Below are 16,934 nucleotides of genomic sequence, written 5' to 3' on the forward strand. Positions count from 1 at the left end.
AAAGCTCAGGGAAGGCGAGGGAGAGCCCGTTGTATTAAAATAGCTACACTGCTATTGTGGGAGGAGGTGTTAAGTTAATTTTGAATGGCTTCAAATTAATTTTGAATTAGCCCTAAGATTAATGGGAGGATATCAACAGAAGAAAGACTTTGGTTTAAAATAAGGAATAAATTTATTCCTAATGGTCAAATTTGCCCAAGATGGAACAGAATTGACTTAAAAGCAACTGAGATTTCTTTCCCTGGAACTGCCTGGGCAGAGTTGGCTGAGACACTATAGGGGAGATTAGAGCGTCAGTGACCAGTTGACCAAATGACCTTCCTTAGCCCTTCCAATACTTATTTTCTATATTTAAACACGTTTCTTTTCCACCTCAGAGGACACGAGCACGTGAGGATGCCTCCTACTGACCCTCCCCCAACAGCTTCAGCGATATAATTGGCTTATTGTCTGTCTAATCCTGACATTTAGGGGAGGGGATTTTTTTCCTCAATTTTTTTCCATGATTTATCAAGGACGGAAACTATCAGCTTATACAGATAGAGAAAAAAGGAAAAAATTGATAAAGCATCAGTTTTGACTTTTAATTCTCTAAGAAATTAAACCAAACTGTATCAGCCAGTGGTTGCTTGATCTGGTAGACTTTTTAAAGCTGGGAGAGATTTCGGCCATCATCAAATCCAACTACTACCCATTTCACAAGTGAGAATGCTGAGTCCAGAAGACCTCAGTGACTTGCCCAAGGTCACTCACAAGGTCAGTGGCAGAGTAAGAATTAAAGACAAAGTTCTTAATTCCAGGTCAAATTATTTGCTTCAATTCGGTTCCAACAAATTAAACAAAAAGTATCCACTAGAGCTCAACCTTCAACCATATGTTGGTTAAAAAAAAAAAATATATATATATATATACACACACACACACACACATATATGTTGATTAAATTATAACAGAGCAAAATTTTGAAGTACATTTAAAGAGAAAGAATCAGTAAATTGTGCTATTCAGAATTATATTTCATTAGAATCAGATCAAGGCAAAGTTTCTGACTTTAAGATGTAGGTAATTTACAGCTCAACATTCAAATCTGTCAGTGTTAATATGGGAGTCAGAGAAAATGTTTAGGACTGATTTGCAGAACAATGTAAGGCTCTAAGCAAGTTTCATTGAAAGCTTGCTATTTATATTAGCCAGTTGAGTGAGTTAATCAAATGCTCCTGGAGTCCTGGGCACATAAAGAATCACGTCTAGTTGCTTCCATCTTGGAAGGGATAACCACAGCTGTTTCTCACCCACACTCTTTTAGCACAGCTGGACTTCCTTTCATTAGTGGTGACTGGGACTCTGCCCACAGGCAGTCACAGAATCTATGGATAGGGAGAGACTTCTACAATGGCTCTCAAATTTGAACGTGCACATGAATCTCCTGGAGATCTTGTTAAAATGTAGATTCTGAATCAGTCGGTCTGGGGTAGTTCTGAGAGTCTGCATTCGTAACAAGCTCTCAGGTAATGCTGATGCTGCTGGTGTAGGATCCACACTTTTAGTTGCAAGAAGGTACTGGTTGTCTGATCCGTTCCTCCACCTTTGCTTGAAATGTGGTTGATAAAGCCAAATTATTTGGAGAAAAAGTAGGAACTCTTGCTAGCAATACAAGTTTTACTTATACCAATAAGCCATACCAGTCATTCAGATCAATATGCTGAATCAGAAAATCTTAGTATCCTAAAGAGGGTTTTCTTACATCAGCCAAAATTCCCTTTGCTTCGAGGCAGAATCTTTTCTCTTATTCTATATGTAACACACTGGCAGAGCCATCACTTCCACAGGTTCTCCCCTGTAGTTAGTGTGACGGGCCTCAAGGGTTCTCAGCCTTGGCTGCACACTGGAATCACCTGGGAGGTTTAGAACACTTCCCGTGCCCTGCCCACACACATACCCACCCCTGCACCAGTCAGTCATAACCTGTAGGCACGGGATGCAGGCATCAGCAGTTTTTAAAGCTCCTCAGTTGATTCCAACATGCAGCCAAGGTTGAAAACCACTGGTCTACCTTGTCTCCCTATGTCCCTGGGAATATAAGACATATGAGACAAGCATGACAAGCCTAATTCCTTTTCTAGCCCTCATTTGTTCCATAAATCTTTATTGAACATCAGGCAATGGGCTACATGCTGGGGCTAGACAGTGAACAGGAAAAGAAGTGTAAGTGGGAGAATGTGTCAATGCTTATAAAGAGGGACTTCTTATGTGTGCTTCCCACATTCCACTCTGGGTCTTGATTCCTTCCATCTGAAAAGGTGGGCCTTTTAGTGCAGTGCTCCTGGCCCTGGCATCTCTATTCTGACATCATCCTCTGTGTATCCAGGACCCTTTGGAAACCCCATTCTTGCTTTTGTGCATCTCACTGTATTCTTGACTCCCTGGTCTACTTAGAAAACTTATTCATATATCCCAGCCTTCATCAGAAGAAGGAAAATATAATCTGGGTTGGTTTTTTTTTTCCCTCATGTGCCTACTTTCCCTTCTCCCCTTTCTGTGTCTTTCTCTCCTTGGGTTGAGAGTCATTTATGGTCTTCCTAATCTGTGGAATATGTCCCTCCTGCCTCAGAATCATGTTTTTTTCCATGTTGTGACAGACAAGCCTTACTTGTCCACCACAGATATATAAGAACGTTGCTTAAGGTCTGCTCATCAAAAATGAGCTCCATGGACCTGCATAATTGGTGTCACCAAGGATCTCATTTGAAATATAGAATCTCAGGGCCTGACCTGGACCTACTGAATCAGAATCTGCATTTAAACCTCATCCCCAGGCAATTCATATGCATGTTACAGTTTGAGACTCTCTTAGGGAACGTTGAGGAATAGAGAGTGATCATGCACCTTAAATAAGAATTTCACTCTCGTCTGTAGGTTTTCGGATTCACTCTTGAAAATGTTGACTTACAGTTATTTCAAAGTTTAACAGTCTGACTAGTGCTCAGCCACTCAGTGTTCTTCCCTAGAAAATGGTCCATAAACTTTGGGTTCTGGTTCAGTAAGCTGATGTTCTGCTGTAAACACTGAAGCTCCTGATTTGTCTGCTTGTTCAGACAGAGGGCATCTCTGTTCCACACAAATGTGGCAGCGAAGGTGCTTGTGAGTAGGGCCAAATTTTCTCCTTAAAAAGGCTCTGAATTTGCTCAAACACCAGGAGCAAGTGCTTGGTTAAGATCCCAGAATTCTTGGCACGTAAAGCATAAAGAGACAATTTTGGATTGAAACTTGTTACGATAGTCGTTACCACTCATGACCTTGGTCCCAGAGAAGAGCCTTCTGCAGTCCTGATTTGGGGTAAAACTGCATCCTGATGGTCCTGCCAGTGTGGACTAATGCAAAACAGACTGCTGCCTTGCCACGCAGCTGAATAATTGACCTGTTGGTTGGAGTTCTTTAGTGCTGTTCACTTAAACAATGAGGAGTGTCTGCCAAGCACAGTGATTTTAGGTTTAGCAGAGTTATAAACTTTCTTCCTTTTGCAGTCATTATCCAACAAGTTCAGCTGCTTCTTAAGCCAGTCTTCATTTCTAGCAATATAGTTACATCGTAGGACAGCAGTTCTCAGCCTTGACTGTACATTTGAACCCCCAGGAAGCTTTGAAATATACTGATTCCTGGGTTCTCCAAGAGATGCTGACTTAATTGGTCTGGGGTGAGGCCTGGGTTTCAGTGTGTACAGGGGTCCTGAGGTGATTCTAACATGCAGCCAGATTGGAGAGCCACTGTCATAGAGGAAGGGCCTTATCTTCTGAGTTACCAGTGTTCCTGTATCCAGTGAATCTAATAGCTATGTCACATTATTAGATATGTTAAAAATGAGTGACCCCTCGCTGGCTGTGTGGCCTTGAAAGAATCACTTAAATTCTGTATACCTCGGTTTCCCCTTCTCTAAAATAGGGATAATTATTACATAAGAGGGTAATTGTGAAGATTTAAATAAAATAATTAAGATGACTGGTACAGTGCTTAGCATATAGTAAGCACTCAACAAAGTAGGAGTTGTTGTAAAGAACTGTGGACATGGCCCTACTTTGTACATGGAATTCGATCTCCTCTGAGTCTGCTGGTGGTGTTACCATACAGGCTTTGACAGGGAGTTCTCTACTGAGGCTGTGCTATTGGGCCCACAGATGGAGCCAGAAGTCAGATCGGGAATGCTCTGCAGAAGCCACTCATTGTTCCTAACTGTCTTAAGACAAAACAGAATGAAGCAGTACCCCCTCATGGAAAGAGAAACCCAGCCCAAAAATCTGTTGAGAAGAAAACTGTGGAAAAGTATCAAAGGACATCCAAGGAGAAAGTATAGCTATCAAATTTGAGAGTTAGCTAGTTTCCTTTTTCTAAAAGGGGAATGTGTTTATGCTATGAGCTCATAAAAACCTATGAAACAAATTAAAGTAAACATGTGGTGAGGAACACCCTTCATGGAAATCTAGGAGCCAGAAATCTCTTGGATTATTTTTTTTTCCATTTAATTTTAGTCTATTAATCAGAAATTTTAAAATAAACGCCTCCTGTGTTTTTTTCTTTTTAAAACTTGTTTACTTGAATGTGAACATATGATGAATATATGTGCATATGTTTTTATATATTTATATATACATAAGTGTGTATAAGTATGTGTGTGTGTATATATATATATATATCATACATTTAAATATAAAGCAGGATTAGATCAATTGCACTTAAAACCAAAGGATTTCTGCTGGGATGAACTGTGGAACCTCCAAAATGTGACAATAACATTAATAACATTAAAAGAGTATAAACCCAAGTGAAATCGCTATCCTGGTTTTCAACCAAAATGCTGGCTCTATGCTTCTCTTACAGAAGCCATACCAGGAGTACCCATGCTCAAAAATTTGCACATTTTTTTTTCAACTTGACCACTCTTTCTGAGCTGAAAATCTCCCCGTAAAATAGATTCTAAAATATAGATTTTTTTCTAAACAATTAAGCTGTTCATAGAATAACTTAAATATAATTTATGTGTGACATTAACTTAGCTCTGGCCAATTCTAAACTCTCTTTCATTCTGTTTCCAGAGTTGCCTTTAGAAAACAGAGACCTGGTTATGTCATTCCACTACTCAAAAAATCTTTAACAACTTCAAATCAGTGTTCTTAACTTGATATTCAAATCTTGCCCCAAACTACTCTCTGATTTTAACTTCTCCTAAATGTACAGTGGTGTCCATCTCCACACCTTTGTTCACCCTGTCCCTTCTGAGAGTACCCTTTCCACGTCATGTCTGACTTTCAAAACCTTACCCACTCTTGACATCACAGCTCAAATGCTACCTCCTTCATAGGGCATCCCCAGTCCCCACCCCAAAACCACTCTCACGTTGATTTTAGTTTCTCCCTCTTCATTTTACTTCTTCCATGCTCTGTGCTTCATAGAGTTTCATATCATTGCCACAGAATTAATTACACTTTTCCTCATGTTAGTAAGTGTTTGTGAAGTAATAATGAATTGCGCTTAAGTAATATAGACTTTTGAGCCTGACTAGACCTGAGTTAAAACCCTGATTCTTAGGCAATCGCTTAATTTTTCTAAATTTCAACTTCTTCACCTATAAACTGAAGAAAATATTACCAAATTTGTATGAATTGGTAGGGGAGAATATATGAGAATATGCAGTAAATGTCCCCAATACAGAGTAGCTATTATTACCACAGTGATTCGGATCATCTCCTCAACTAGTTCATCAACAGTACCTTGCAGCATCTTACCCTCCATAGCGTTTTCTGAATTGAATGGAAGCAGCCCAAATTGATGGCATCTGCTGCCTGGCTCTTACTGAGCTATTAGTTTTTCGACATCTGTTTTGAATTTCAGAAAGAAATGTCCATTTTTAGGCAACAGCAGTATTTTCCTGTGGCATTTCAATATGTCTCAATCCTGAAATGATTATAACTTGTGCTTGATTGAATCCAAGTCAGCAAAGCCATGGAGAACATCCCAGACTGTGAGCACATCTACTTTACATAGGTCTAAGAGAGCAAAGCCATCTATACAAAGAGCCTGAACACAAAAGAACATGATGTCAGCTTTTAATGACCTTGCCCTTTGCTCAGATGTTTAAATAGTGCCAATAATGGAGTTTTGGAAGCTCTTAATTATCCACAATATTGAAAGACAGAGAAAGCACAGAAACCCTGGTTTTCTTTGATATCTAGAGTGCTGATAACTACACAGAATGCACTCAGGATGTGTTTATAATGACAATTATTGACTCTATTTTCTTGAATCCCAATTCCCTTACAGAACTTCAGAAAAAAGAAGCCACCATTTTCTCCAGTAGTTTCTGAGTTATTTTTTATGGAAAATAGAATTTTCTAAACCACCATGCTTCATGAACCCGCTGTCTCTGTTTCAGCACCAAGGACAGAGCCCCACTGGGCTTGATGCCCACCCCTCCTATTTAATTAAGAAAATTTTTAATATTTTAAAATTTCTGCTCAGATGTTTATTCCACCATCTAATATACTGCTTTTCTGAACACTAGTTATCTGTCAAACCTTGGTATATATCCAAGGCTCACTTTTTGAGTTACATTTACAGCTCTCAAGGTAGAACTGAGGCAGGAGATGAGCAAGAGGAAAGTTAGTAAGTAATTATAACACTATATGACAAGTGCTATTTACAGAGTTATGTACGAGCCAGGGGAAGAAATGATTAACTCTGACTGGTAAAGGAAGACTTTACCAAGGAGTTGACATTTGAGCTGGGTACTGAGAATTGAGTGAAGTTTGCAATACAGAGAAGAGACTCCATGAAAGAGTACACAGTATATTCAGGCATTTCTGGAAATGCAATTTGATGTGGCTGAAAAGTGGGGTGAATGGAAGGTTAAGGTAAGAGATAAAGAACAGGCTAGATAAGATCACCAAGTACTTGAACACCACACTAAGTGGGTTAGGCTTTATCCTGGAAAAATGGAGAACCATTGAAGGGTTTTGAGCAGGGACATGATCTGATCAGATTTTTGTTTTAGAAAGATAGGTCCTACAGCAAGAGAGAATATACCGAAAAAAAGAAATGAGAGGACAGAAGGCCAGATAAAGGTGACATTTCTTCATATGGTCCTGGAAATGAGGGGCCACTTCATCATTAACAAGGTTAGACAGAGAGAATTTTCTTGGCCGTCTCTCATTAGCTGTTCACCAATGTTTCACATGTGCATTATGTCTCTCCAGATTCTTCCAAGAAGATAAAGGATGTCTTGGCTGAATTTAATGAGGGTGGGAGCCTCAAACAATATGACCCACATGAGGTAAGAAAATTTCCATTTCATGCCTTTAAAAAACCTCATGTCCCAGCCTTTCCATAATACGTTCCCCTCTTGGAAGTTTAGCTCACCTTGAAGAACTTGCTTCTCAATGTATTTTCTCCTAAGTCTCAAGTGAGCCATTGGTACTAGCTGGAGTTGTATGTTTCCCATCTCCATTCACCCTCTCACTGTCCTAGAAGACTACATCATACCCTCTCCCCTTTCCTCAAATCTCTCACTCCTCTCCTCATTCTCAGTTATCAACTGTTTTCTACTTCACTGATAAAGTAGAAACAATCAGAAGAGATCTTCCACAAGATCCTCGCCCACCTACATACCTTTCCTCCTGTAACTAGGAATGAGCTCTCCATGCTTTTGTTAAGTCCAACCCTCCACTTGTCCATTCAATCCTATCCTCTTTTGGTCTCTTGACAGGCATTGCTTCAGCAATGCATTCCTCTCTATGTCTGTCTATCTCTACCTCTACCTATTTCTACCTCTGTCTCTCTGTTTCCCTATTTCTCTCTACTCTAACTCCTTCACATCAGCTTTCTCTTATATGTTAGATTTTTCTCATCAACATATAAACATACTGGTATTTCTCCTACATTAAAAAACATTCTCCTGACCTCACTTCTCCCTCAAGCTACCATCTCATTTCTTTCCTGTCCTTTATAGCAAAGCTGTGCAAAAGATTTGTCTATACTCATGGTCTCCAATTTCTCTTCTTCCCACTGTCTTGAAAGCCCTTCAATCAGAGTGTAACCTGCACCCCCTCCTCTAAAATCATTAGTCAAGATAGCCAAGGACTTCCACATGGCTAAATTCAATAGCCATTTTACACAACAGCACTGGACACAGTTGGTGAAATCCTCCTCTACACTCTTCACTTGGTTTTTAAGACACTACACTCTCTGATTTTCCTCTTTCCCCTCTATCTGACATTTTCACTTAAAAAATCAGACAGGCATCTCAAACTTAACATGAGCTGAACTGAGCTCCTTGATCTTCCCTTTGAAATCTGGTTTTCCAAGAGTCTTTCACATTTCAGTAAATGACAACTCTATTCTTCAAGTTATTCAACCTAAAACTATGGAGTCATCATTGACTCTTCTCTTTCTCTCACATCCAACGTCCAATTCATCAACAAACCCTGTCACTTCTACTTTCAAAATATACCCAAAATCTAGCCACCTCTCACCACCAGCACTGCTTCCATCCTGACCCGAGACACCATTATATTTTGCCGAGATTATTGCAGTAGTCTCCTAACTGGGCACCCTGTTTCTGCTCTTGACCTTTAATGTCTATTCTTCACACACATCCTAAGCAATCTGTTAAAACTTAAGTCAGATCATGTCACTACTCTGCTTGACAGTCTCTGATGGTTCCCCCTACCTCCTACTCAGAGTTGAAATCAAGATCATTACAGGGCCAGCCCAGTGGCCAAGTGGTCAAGTTCACACACTCCACTTCAGCAGCCCTAGGGTTTTGCTGGTTCGGATCCTGGATACGGACCTAATACCACTTATCAAGCCATGCTCAGGTGGCGTCACACATAACAGAACCAGAAGGACGTACAACTCGAATATACAACTATGTACTGGGGGGCTTTGGGGAGAAGAAGAAGAAAAAAAAGAAAAAGATTGGCAACAGATGTTAGCTCATGTCAGGTGCCAATCTTAAAAAAAAAAAAAAGATCATTACAATCTGTACCTCTCCCTACTCTCTGACTTCATTTCTTGCTACTCTCCTTCTTCTCCTTCCTTTTCAGCCATATCAGCCTCCTTGATTCTGTCAAACAAGACAAAATTGCTCTAACCTCGGCACCTGTGCAGTTGCTTTTGCCTCTTCCTGCCGTGTTCCTTCCCCTGATATCCACATTGTTCCTCCCCTCGCCTCCTTCAAGTGTTTGCTTAAATCGCCTTCTCAGTGAATGTCACCTTCTCTATCTAAAATGTTAAGCCCTCTTTCCTGACACCGCTTATCCTCCTGTTCTGCCTTATTTTTTTCCTTAGTACTTCTCACCATCTGTCACACTATATAACTTATTTATTTAATTGTCTCTCTCTCCCACTAGAACATTTTTGGTCACTGCTGTATCCTCAGTGCTCAGAAGAGTATCTGGCTCATAGCAGGCACTCAACAAATATTCGTTGAATGTAAAAATGAATGCAAGACCTCCCTTACTTTCAAATTCAACTCATATAATATTTCTTGAGCATCCAGGCACTGTGCTGGGCACTGCAGAAGATACTAAGATGAGGAAGCACAGTTCCTGCCCTCTGGAACTTATTTCCTACTGGCAGGGTCAAGTTTAAGAACCATGACGCTGGAGTCGTGTGGTCTTAGGTTAGACTCCTACCTGCCAACCAGCACTGTGACTTTGAATAATATTTCACCTTTCTGAGCCTCAATTTCCTCATCTGTAACCTGAAGATAACAACAACCAAAGAAAGACCCTGAAGTCTGCAGATCAGTGGATTAAATGAGATAATTTTTGCAAAGTGTCTAACGCTTTACAAGACACTTAAAAAATGGTACTCATTATTATTCCCCTTTCCCCTGAATATTTTAAACTCAACTCCCTCTTCCCTGCTCCTGGGTCCTTTTATGAGAGCTAATTGCAGAAAAGTGACTGATCAGCAGGACAAACTTGGGATGAGGCTAGCCGCTTATTATTCATATTGTCATCCTTTCCACAAACCTTGAGTCAACTCCTTCTCTGCTGGGTACTGGTAGTGAATCAACAGAGTCCATGCCCTCGGGGTACACCTGAGAGGGGCTTTGGATAAAATGCACCAATCACCAGGAGAATGAAGTAGGAGAAAGGTTCCTGGAACAGGAGCCAGATTGAGAATGCACGGTTTCAAAGAACATTCCTGAGGAGAAGCCATGCAGAGAAGATGGCAGAGCCAGCAAAGAACTTGCTGCTACCCCCTCCCCCCAACCGTCTACCCCCAGCTCCAAAAACACAGGAACAAAGACTGGCGGGGGCTGCTAATCAGCCCGTCAGCCCTGGGGCTGATGAGTGGGAGGGGAACAATTTGGTCAAGGCCACCGAGGGTGTGAAGGCCACAGGAGCTTTCAGAAGCAGGGAGCAGCTTGGCTGTTATGAGCAGGCTGCCACCCCCACCTCCATCAGGCTGGCCCCCACTCTGTATGCCTGGCACCATTGTGTCCCAGGAGAGCTTGTCACTCTGATTTCATTCTTTTTCACAGTGTGGCTGGCTTCTAGTAGGTGTAATGTCCCGGCACGGGGTTGGGGAAACAACAAGGGTTTAATTTCTCTCGAGCTTGATGGCTCACTGCTGCTAAAATGTCTCAACAAGAAATGAATTAGCAGTGGGAAGGGGCAGGTTGCTGGAAAAGCGAGGCCAGGCATAAAAGCTTGCAGAGTGGCAGGGCTGCATCTGGTCCCGACAAGCATGCCCTTACCTATCAGCACTGAATGATTCTCTGGAGAATAGTGTGCAGCTGAAGACAACCAGAAGGTGGACAAGAATACAGGGGAGCCAAAGGGGCAGGTGGTTTTGTTGCATCATGACCTTAGACTCAGACACATCTAAGCATAAAGCCCAGCTCTCTTACTTGCGTTATGACTTTGAGCAAGTTATTTATGTTCTCAGAATTTTTTTTCATCCACAAAATGACTGTCATAGTCCTCCCTCACGTTGTTATGCGACTTAAGTGAGATCACAGATGTAACATGCCTGATGCACAGTAAACTCTCCATCTAGTTCTCTTCCCTTCCTGACCTGGGTAAGAAATAACTTTCTTTAAACAGATTGCAGCAAAGGCAATTGCCCAGGTAGTTCTTGCATGAAAGTTGCAGTTTCTGGGAAAAAAACAGGCCTGAACAATGGCAGTGCTGAGGATATTACTCCAGGGCTCAGAGGATTGCCAACGTGCCTCATAGTGGTTGGTTATCTGGTTTGGGAATGGTACCCAGCTACTCTCTACCCATCACACGTTTACTAAGCAGTTACTCTGAGCCTGGCCCGTGCTCATAAAGAACTTACTCTCTCATAACCCAGATATCACTTTGAGAGTGGCACATAGTCACATCTCTTTGCCTACTGATCTTTGGGTGCTTAGAAGGAGTGGCAGGGAGTGTGACATCAGCACTGGGACCTGCGACAGATACAATAGCAGGAGCACTGGACTAGGAGTCAGACTGGGTTTCTGGTTTTACTCTGCCGCTAGCTGGCTGGTGCAATCACTGAACTCCCAGATCCTCAGCCACATAAGGAGATCTAGTCCCCTGAGCTCTTCTGGGGTGAATGCTCTATGTTTCTGTGCTTATTCTATGCCATCCTGTTCCCCAGGATAGGGACATAAATGGATGGACATGTGTTCAATCATCATTGTTTCATAAGTTCTCATAACAGTTTGTCAGTTCTTTTCCTATAGCACTCACCACTGCTGACTCTATATTACAGTTATTTCAATCCTTTTACCATATATCGCTGAGTCTCTTGAAGGTATGGACCCAGCCTAATTCACCGGCGTGACCCTCATTGGTGCCCAGCTCTGCGTCTTGTACCTAGGAGACTCAGTGCATGTATGTTGACTGAATGAACTCTACAATAATTGGTGACAGTCAAGTGTACCAATTAGAAACCCAACATCCATTAAAATACCTATCAGGAAACACTGTGATAGATGGGATGGCGGATACAAAGATGAAATAAGACATTTCACCAGCTCCCAGGAACTCTAGATCTAGATGAGGAACTAAGGTATGTCACAAACAACTATACATTAATAGAGGGCAGCAGATACGAGTGTCCCTAGACAGGAACCAAGGTCGAAAAGTATAACAATTCAGGCATAGGAGATCATACCAGGCTTCCTGGAGGAGGTGGCATCTGGGTTGGGGCTTAAAGGATAGCTAGAATTTTAACAAGTGGAGAAGGAAGCAGTTCACGTAAAGTGCACGGAAGTTGGGCCAGGAAAGAACACAGAAGACAGTCTGGACAAACTATGGAGGTATACATAAGGAATAATAGGAGAAAAGACTTAAGGGTCTCAGAGCTTGAAGTGGCCACAAATCTAGGTTGGAGTGGGATTATGGAAGGGCTGTGAATCCCAAAAGGCTCAGAAGATGCACAAGATGATCCATTGGACTGTGGGAACACTACCTATTAGACCTTCTATTTACACTGATTTTTATCTAATCTAATTTCTATTTTCTAACTTATTTTTTGTGTATGTTTTATAATGTCCAGTAGAAGAGCATAGTGGTACATGTATATAATTATAAATGAAGATAAGTAGAAACACACGCTCAAAAATGTAATAGAGAGCACCTGATTTTAAAAGTTTGGAGACAAATGATCTCAACTCTCCAATGGGCAATTAGAAGCCATGGAAGGTTTTTGAGTAGGGAAGCAATCTGATCAGAATTTTGCTTTGGGAAGATCAACCTGGCAAGATGAATAAGATGGGAGGACCAACAAATAGAGGTGGAAGCAAAGAAGCCTTTAAGAGATACTGCGCTGGTCTGGTAGGATGCATGAAACAGAAGTCTGAAACCAGAAACTTTGGGGCCTTCAATAGACCCCTTGTCAGGGTGGTGGCAGAAGGACAATGGACACAAAAAAGACCTGGATGTGACAGATGTTGCAAAAGAACAGTGAACAGAAGGAAGGGACAAGAACTAGTCTCAGATGACTAGGAGTTCAAAGCTGAGCCTGGAGTATTAGGAGAATAATGGTGTCATTGACATTAACAGAAACTGCCAGGTCAGGAAGAGGGCCTGGTTTAGGGAGGCAGCTAATAGAAGTGTAGAGCCTGAGATCTTCTAGTCCAGCACTCACGATTTGCTAAAGAAGAAACTTAGGTTCATAAAAGGGGGAAAATATGGTAGAGCTGAGACCAGTCATGAGGTCTCTTGATCTCATTTGATGATCCTTCAGCTTTGGTTTTTTTTAAAGCATTATGTTAGACTTTGTTTAACTGAACTTTCTTTTTATTAAATCATTTAGTACAGTCTGTTTTCCAGAAATATTTTATGCTGATAGTTTTCAATTTGATGCTAACCAAAAAAGATTAACAGGACATTTTGGAACTCAAAACTACATTGTAAAACAATACTTGTCAATTAAAATAGAATGACAATATAAAAGAACCTTTTAAAGGAAATAAAGTGCTCTCAGCAAATACTCAGTCAAATCAAAGCAGAAGTGATCCAAAATAGCACAACACCATGGAAAATAGAGAGTTTCAACATGAGAGATTGGAATGCTGCAGAGAAGCCAGAGATGAGAAAGTGTAAAAAGAGACAATTGGATTTGTGACCCTCAAGAGAGCAAGTTCAGAAGTCATGGGCTAGAATCCAAACTGAATGAGATTAAGGAGGTGAGGAGGCTACTGTTGTCTGGAGAAATTTGAAGGGGAAGGGAGGAAGGACAGGCTAGTAGCTCAAGCAGCCACCAATTTCTTTGAAATAGTGACCTTGAACATGCCTGCAGGTAGGAGAGACGCAGATGTTGGGAGACGCCATCACAGACAGAGAGGGTAGAGTCAAAGGTCAAAGTGGTGGATTCCATTTGGAAAGCAGGAGGAAAAGGCTTTGCTCTTGTGTACTGAGGGAAAGGAGAAGGGTGTTGAGGAAGAGACATTCTGAGGTGATGAGGCTGTGGAGACAGAGAGGGACAGAAAGAGGTTGAAAGAGAAACACGCAGAGACTCAGAGATAGAAAAGACAGACAGGTAGAGACAGAGAGATTGGTAACTGTCACAAAGAAATGTGAGTCCACCATTTGCTTAGAGGTCTCTTCATCTGATAAGAGCCCACGTTACCCTCTGTCCAAACGAGTCAAGCTTCTTCCACTCTGCAAAGGGGATGTATAGAACAGTCTAGCAGGGAGCTAAGTAGAAACTGCCTTGGGAGCTCCCTCCCAGTGGGGTCGGGAGGGCATCACTTGTTTTTAGGGCCAAGACTTTGTATTCCAAACCTGATTGTACACATGCCAGCTTCTCGTCTGGGAAGGCTCCCAGATCTGCCTGAAGAGACAAGAGGTTGAATGCTATAACGTTTTGGAAGGAGAGCCGAGTAGGCTCCCGGAAAGGGATTTTATTCTCATGGCTGTGATTACTCACAAAAGCCTGCACAGCAGATCTTGAAGTAGTTCTTCCTCAAATGATTTCCAGGAGCATCTGCCGATTTGATGAAGAATCTGATGCCATCAAAGCACAAGCCAGTGATGACTCACTGCAAACTGTTGTTGTTGAGTGTTTGCTGAGTGAAGCAGCCCTGCCTGGCATGGTGGCTCCCAGCCTGGGGCCAGAAGCCAGGCAGCACTGGGAGAGATACAGCAGGGAGAGGTTCTAGTTTTTGGCATGTTTCTTGGTTCTACCTTCTGTCCTTGGCTTCCAGCTCTTTTCCCGGTGCCTAAAACCTTCACAAGGACATGTTTTGAGAGCAGCTGAGCCAGACGCACACCCTCCCCTGTTACCTTGAGGCTTGTCCAGGGAAGGTCAGTTATGAAAGTAATGAAGAATGGAGTCTGTCCCTTTCTCTTCCAGGTCTTTCCCCTTTTCTGAGACCTGAATACTCAGGAATCACATCCCTCACAGCACAGGCAGGAAATCGAGATACTACAAAAAAGCCATTTCTTTCCATCGTGTTTCCAACTACATCCTTCTTCATCTTCCCTTGGATTCCGGGGCACTGACCTAGTCCTGCTCATTACAGACAAGTCCCTCTCATGGGCCTGGACTGAGGCAGTGACCCTCCCCTGTGGCCTCCTCCCCAGCGCTCACTCTCCCTCACTCCTTTTCTACCTAAATTTAGATGTGTCTTGTTCCAAAAGCCTCCTGTGGCACCAGGCCCACCCCCCCAAACCTCAATGTGCAACCACCAGTGTCTTCTCTTTCTTATATCCTACTCTCTGCTCTCTGTGCCTGTCATTCTCTATCACCTCCCTGGCCTTTTCATTCCTGCCCCACCAATCACTACGCTTTCTTCTGCTTCCCTTTCCACTTCTCTCGCCTGCCAGTTCCCCGATTCCTTTTCCTCCTCTCCCTCTTCTGTCTCCTTGCTTCTCTCCACTGACTTTTCCCTCTTTGTCCTTTCTCAGCCAGTTGGCTATGATGTCTTCAAGCTGTTCATGAGGGCATACCTGGAGGTGGACCTTCCTCAGCCACTGAGCACGCATCTCTTCCTGGCCTTCAGCCAGAAGCCCAGACAAGAGACCCCTGACCACCCAAAGGAGGAGACCAGCAACAGCGAGGCCAGTGGCCCAGGTACATAGACCAGAGTTCCCCAAGATAGAAGGGAGATTTTTGTAGCTCTAATCCACTTGCCACAGCCATGGCTGCACTCCTAGGGGGTCCCCTGAGCCAGGGACTTCTGTATAGGGTGGGAAATGGGGACCAGGGGATGAGGACTCCTTTCCTCATATAGGCTCAAAGGAAGTCTTGTCTGATGACTCTCTCAGTAAGAGGAATAAAAAGGGACATAATTCCTGCCACTCAGGATCAGAGGGGAGGATGGGGGAAAGAAGAGGCACAGACTAACATATGGCAGGTGGAGAGAGCCTCCTATCAAGGCTGCCAGTCCATGAATGAAGCACATTCAGCTTGAGTATCCATTCTGGGACTAGCCTGGCAGTGTCAGAGGAAGAGTAAGGAGTGGGCACTTTTTCCTGGAGCTTCGGCTATAATGAGGGAGACACAGCCAACCCCAATAAGTGAGCATGAACCCAGCTGACGCTCAGAGACACTGATACAACCTAAGTGATCCAGACCTCAGGAGAAGGTCTGCCCCTGCCCCTCTAAGAAGCTGGAGGGTATGGACTGCTCTTTGCATCTTCTGTCTGTTCCCCAGAGTCCAGCATTCAGAATGCGGATAATGCTGCCAAAGCAGATGAGGCCTGTGCCCCTGATACCGGTGAGTCTTTGGAATACAAGTTTCGAGGGAGGAGTTGGGAATACCTCATCCTTGGGTGGAGGCAGAAACCTAACCAGCAGTTTTGTTTTTCATATAATTGTATGCCATTGGGCAGATCTTGTCTGCCTCCATCTCTGGGGTCCCCACCACTCAAATGTACTGGGCTTCTGAGGCTGGAAAAAGATTCTTGCTTCACTTGATAGCAAGGGCAGATCCAGACTCAGGACAGTTCATTAAATGTTTACTTCTGACAGGTCTGCCTGGCCAGAGAGGGGAAAAGGGGAACCTTCTAAGGAGAAGCTGTATGATAGGGGTTTGACTGTGTGTGTGTGTGTGTGTGTGTGGGTGGGTGGGTGTGTGTATGTGTGTGTGTGTGTGAGAGAGAGAGAGAGAGAGAGAGGGAGACAGAGAGCGAGAGAGAGAATGTAAAGAGATGGCTCTAGGGCTGAGGTACAGATGACTCTACCAGTGGATGGCTGGCAGGGGGAGGACAAGTGGGTAAGAGAGTGCTCTGGTTGACTTTCAACAATATTCACGTGCTCTGTTTGAACACATTGGGAGGAGGAGCAAGGGGATGCTGGATGGTGTTCTGAAGATCTATTTGCCAGGCACCTGCTTTATTACATATTACACTTGGCCTTCACAGTCGTACCACTTTACACATTGAAGAACTGTGGCTTTAAGAGATTATATACCACTATGTGACATGTGGAGCTGG

At 42.9% G+C, this 16,934-nt stretch overlaps 1 protein-coding gene across 8 annotated transcripts in view; it reads left to right on the forward strand.

Moving 5' to 3' along the window:
• The window catches only part of DGKG (diacylglycerol kinase gamma), a 188,176-nt gene that overhangs the window by 38,217 nt on the left and 133,025 nt on the right, over nt 1-16,934 (forward strand). For all 8 annotated transcript variants that reach the window (XM_044771245.2, XM_044771247.2, XM_044771248.2 and 5 more), the window contains 3 exons: nt 7,245-7,321; nt 15,405-15,570; nt 16,154-16,216. In XM_044771245.2, the coding sequence (XP_044627180.2) occupies nt 7,245-7,321; nt 15,405-15,570; nt 16,154-16,216 (306 nt within the window). The remainder of the gene's footprint in view (nt 1-7,244; nt 7,322-15,404; nt 15,571-16,153; nt 16,217-16,934) is intronic.

Source organism: Equus asinus, chromosome 5 (genome assembly GCF_041296235.1).
Source record: "Equus asinus isolate D_3611 breed Donkey chromosome 5, EquAss-T2T_v2, whole genome shotgun sequence".
Classification (NCBI taxonomy): domain Eukaryota; kingdom Metazoa; phylum Chordata; class Mammalia; order Perissodactyla; family Equidae; genus Equus; species Equus asinus.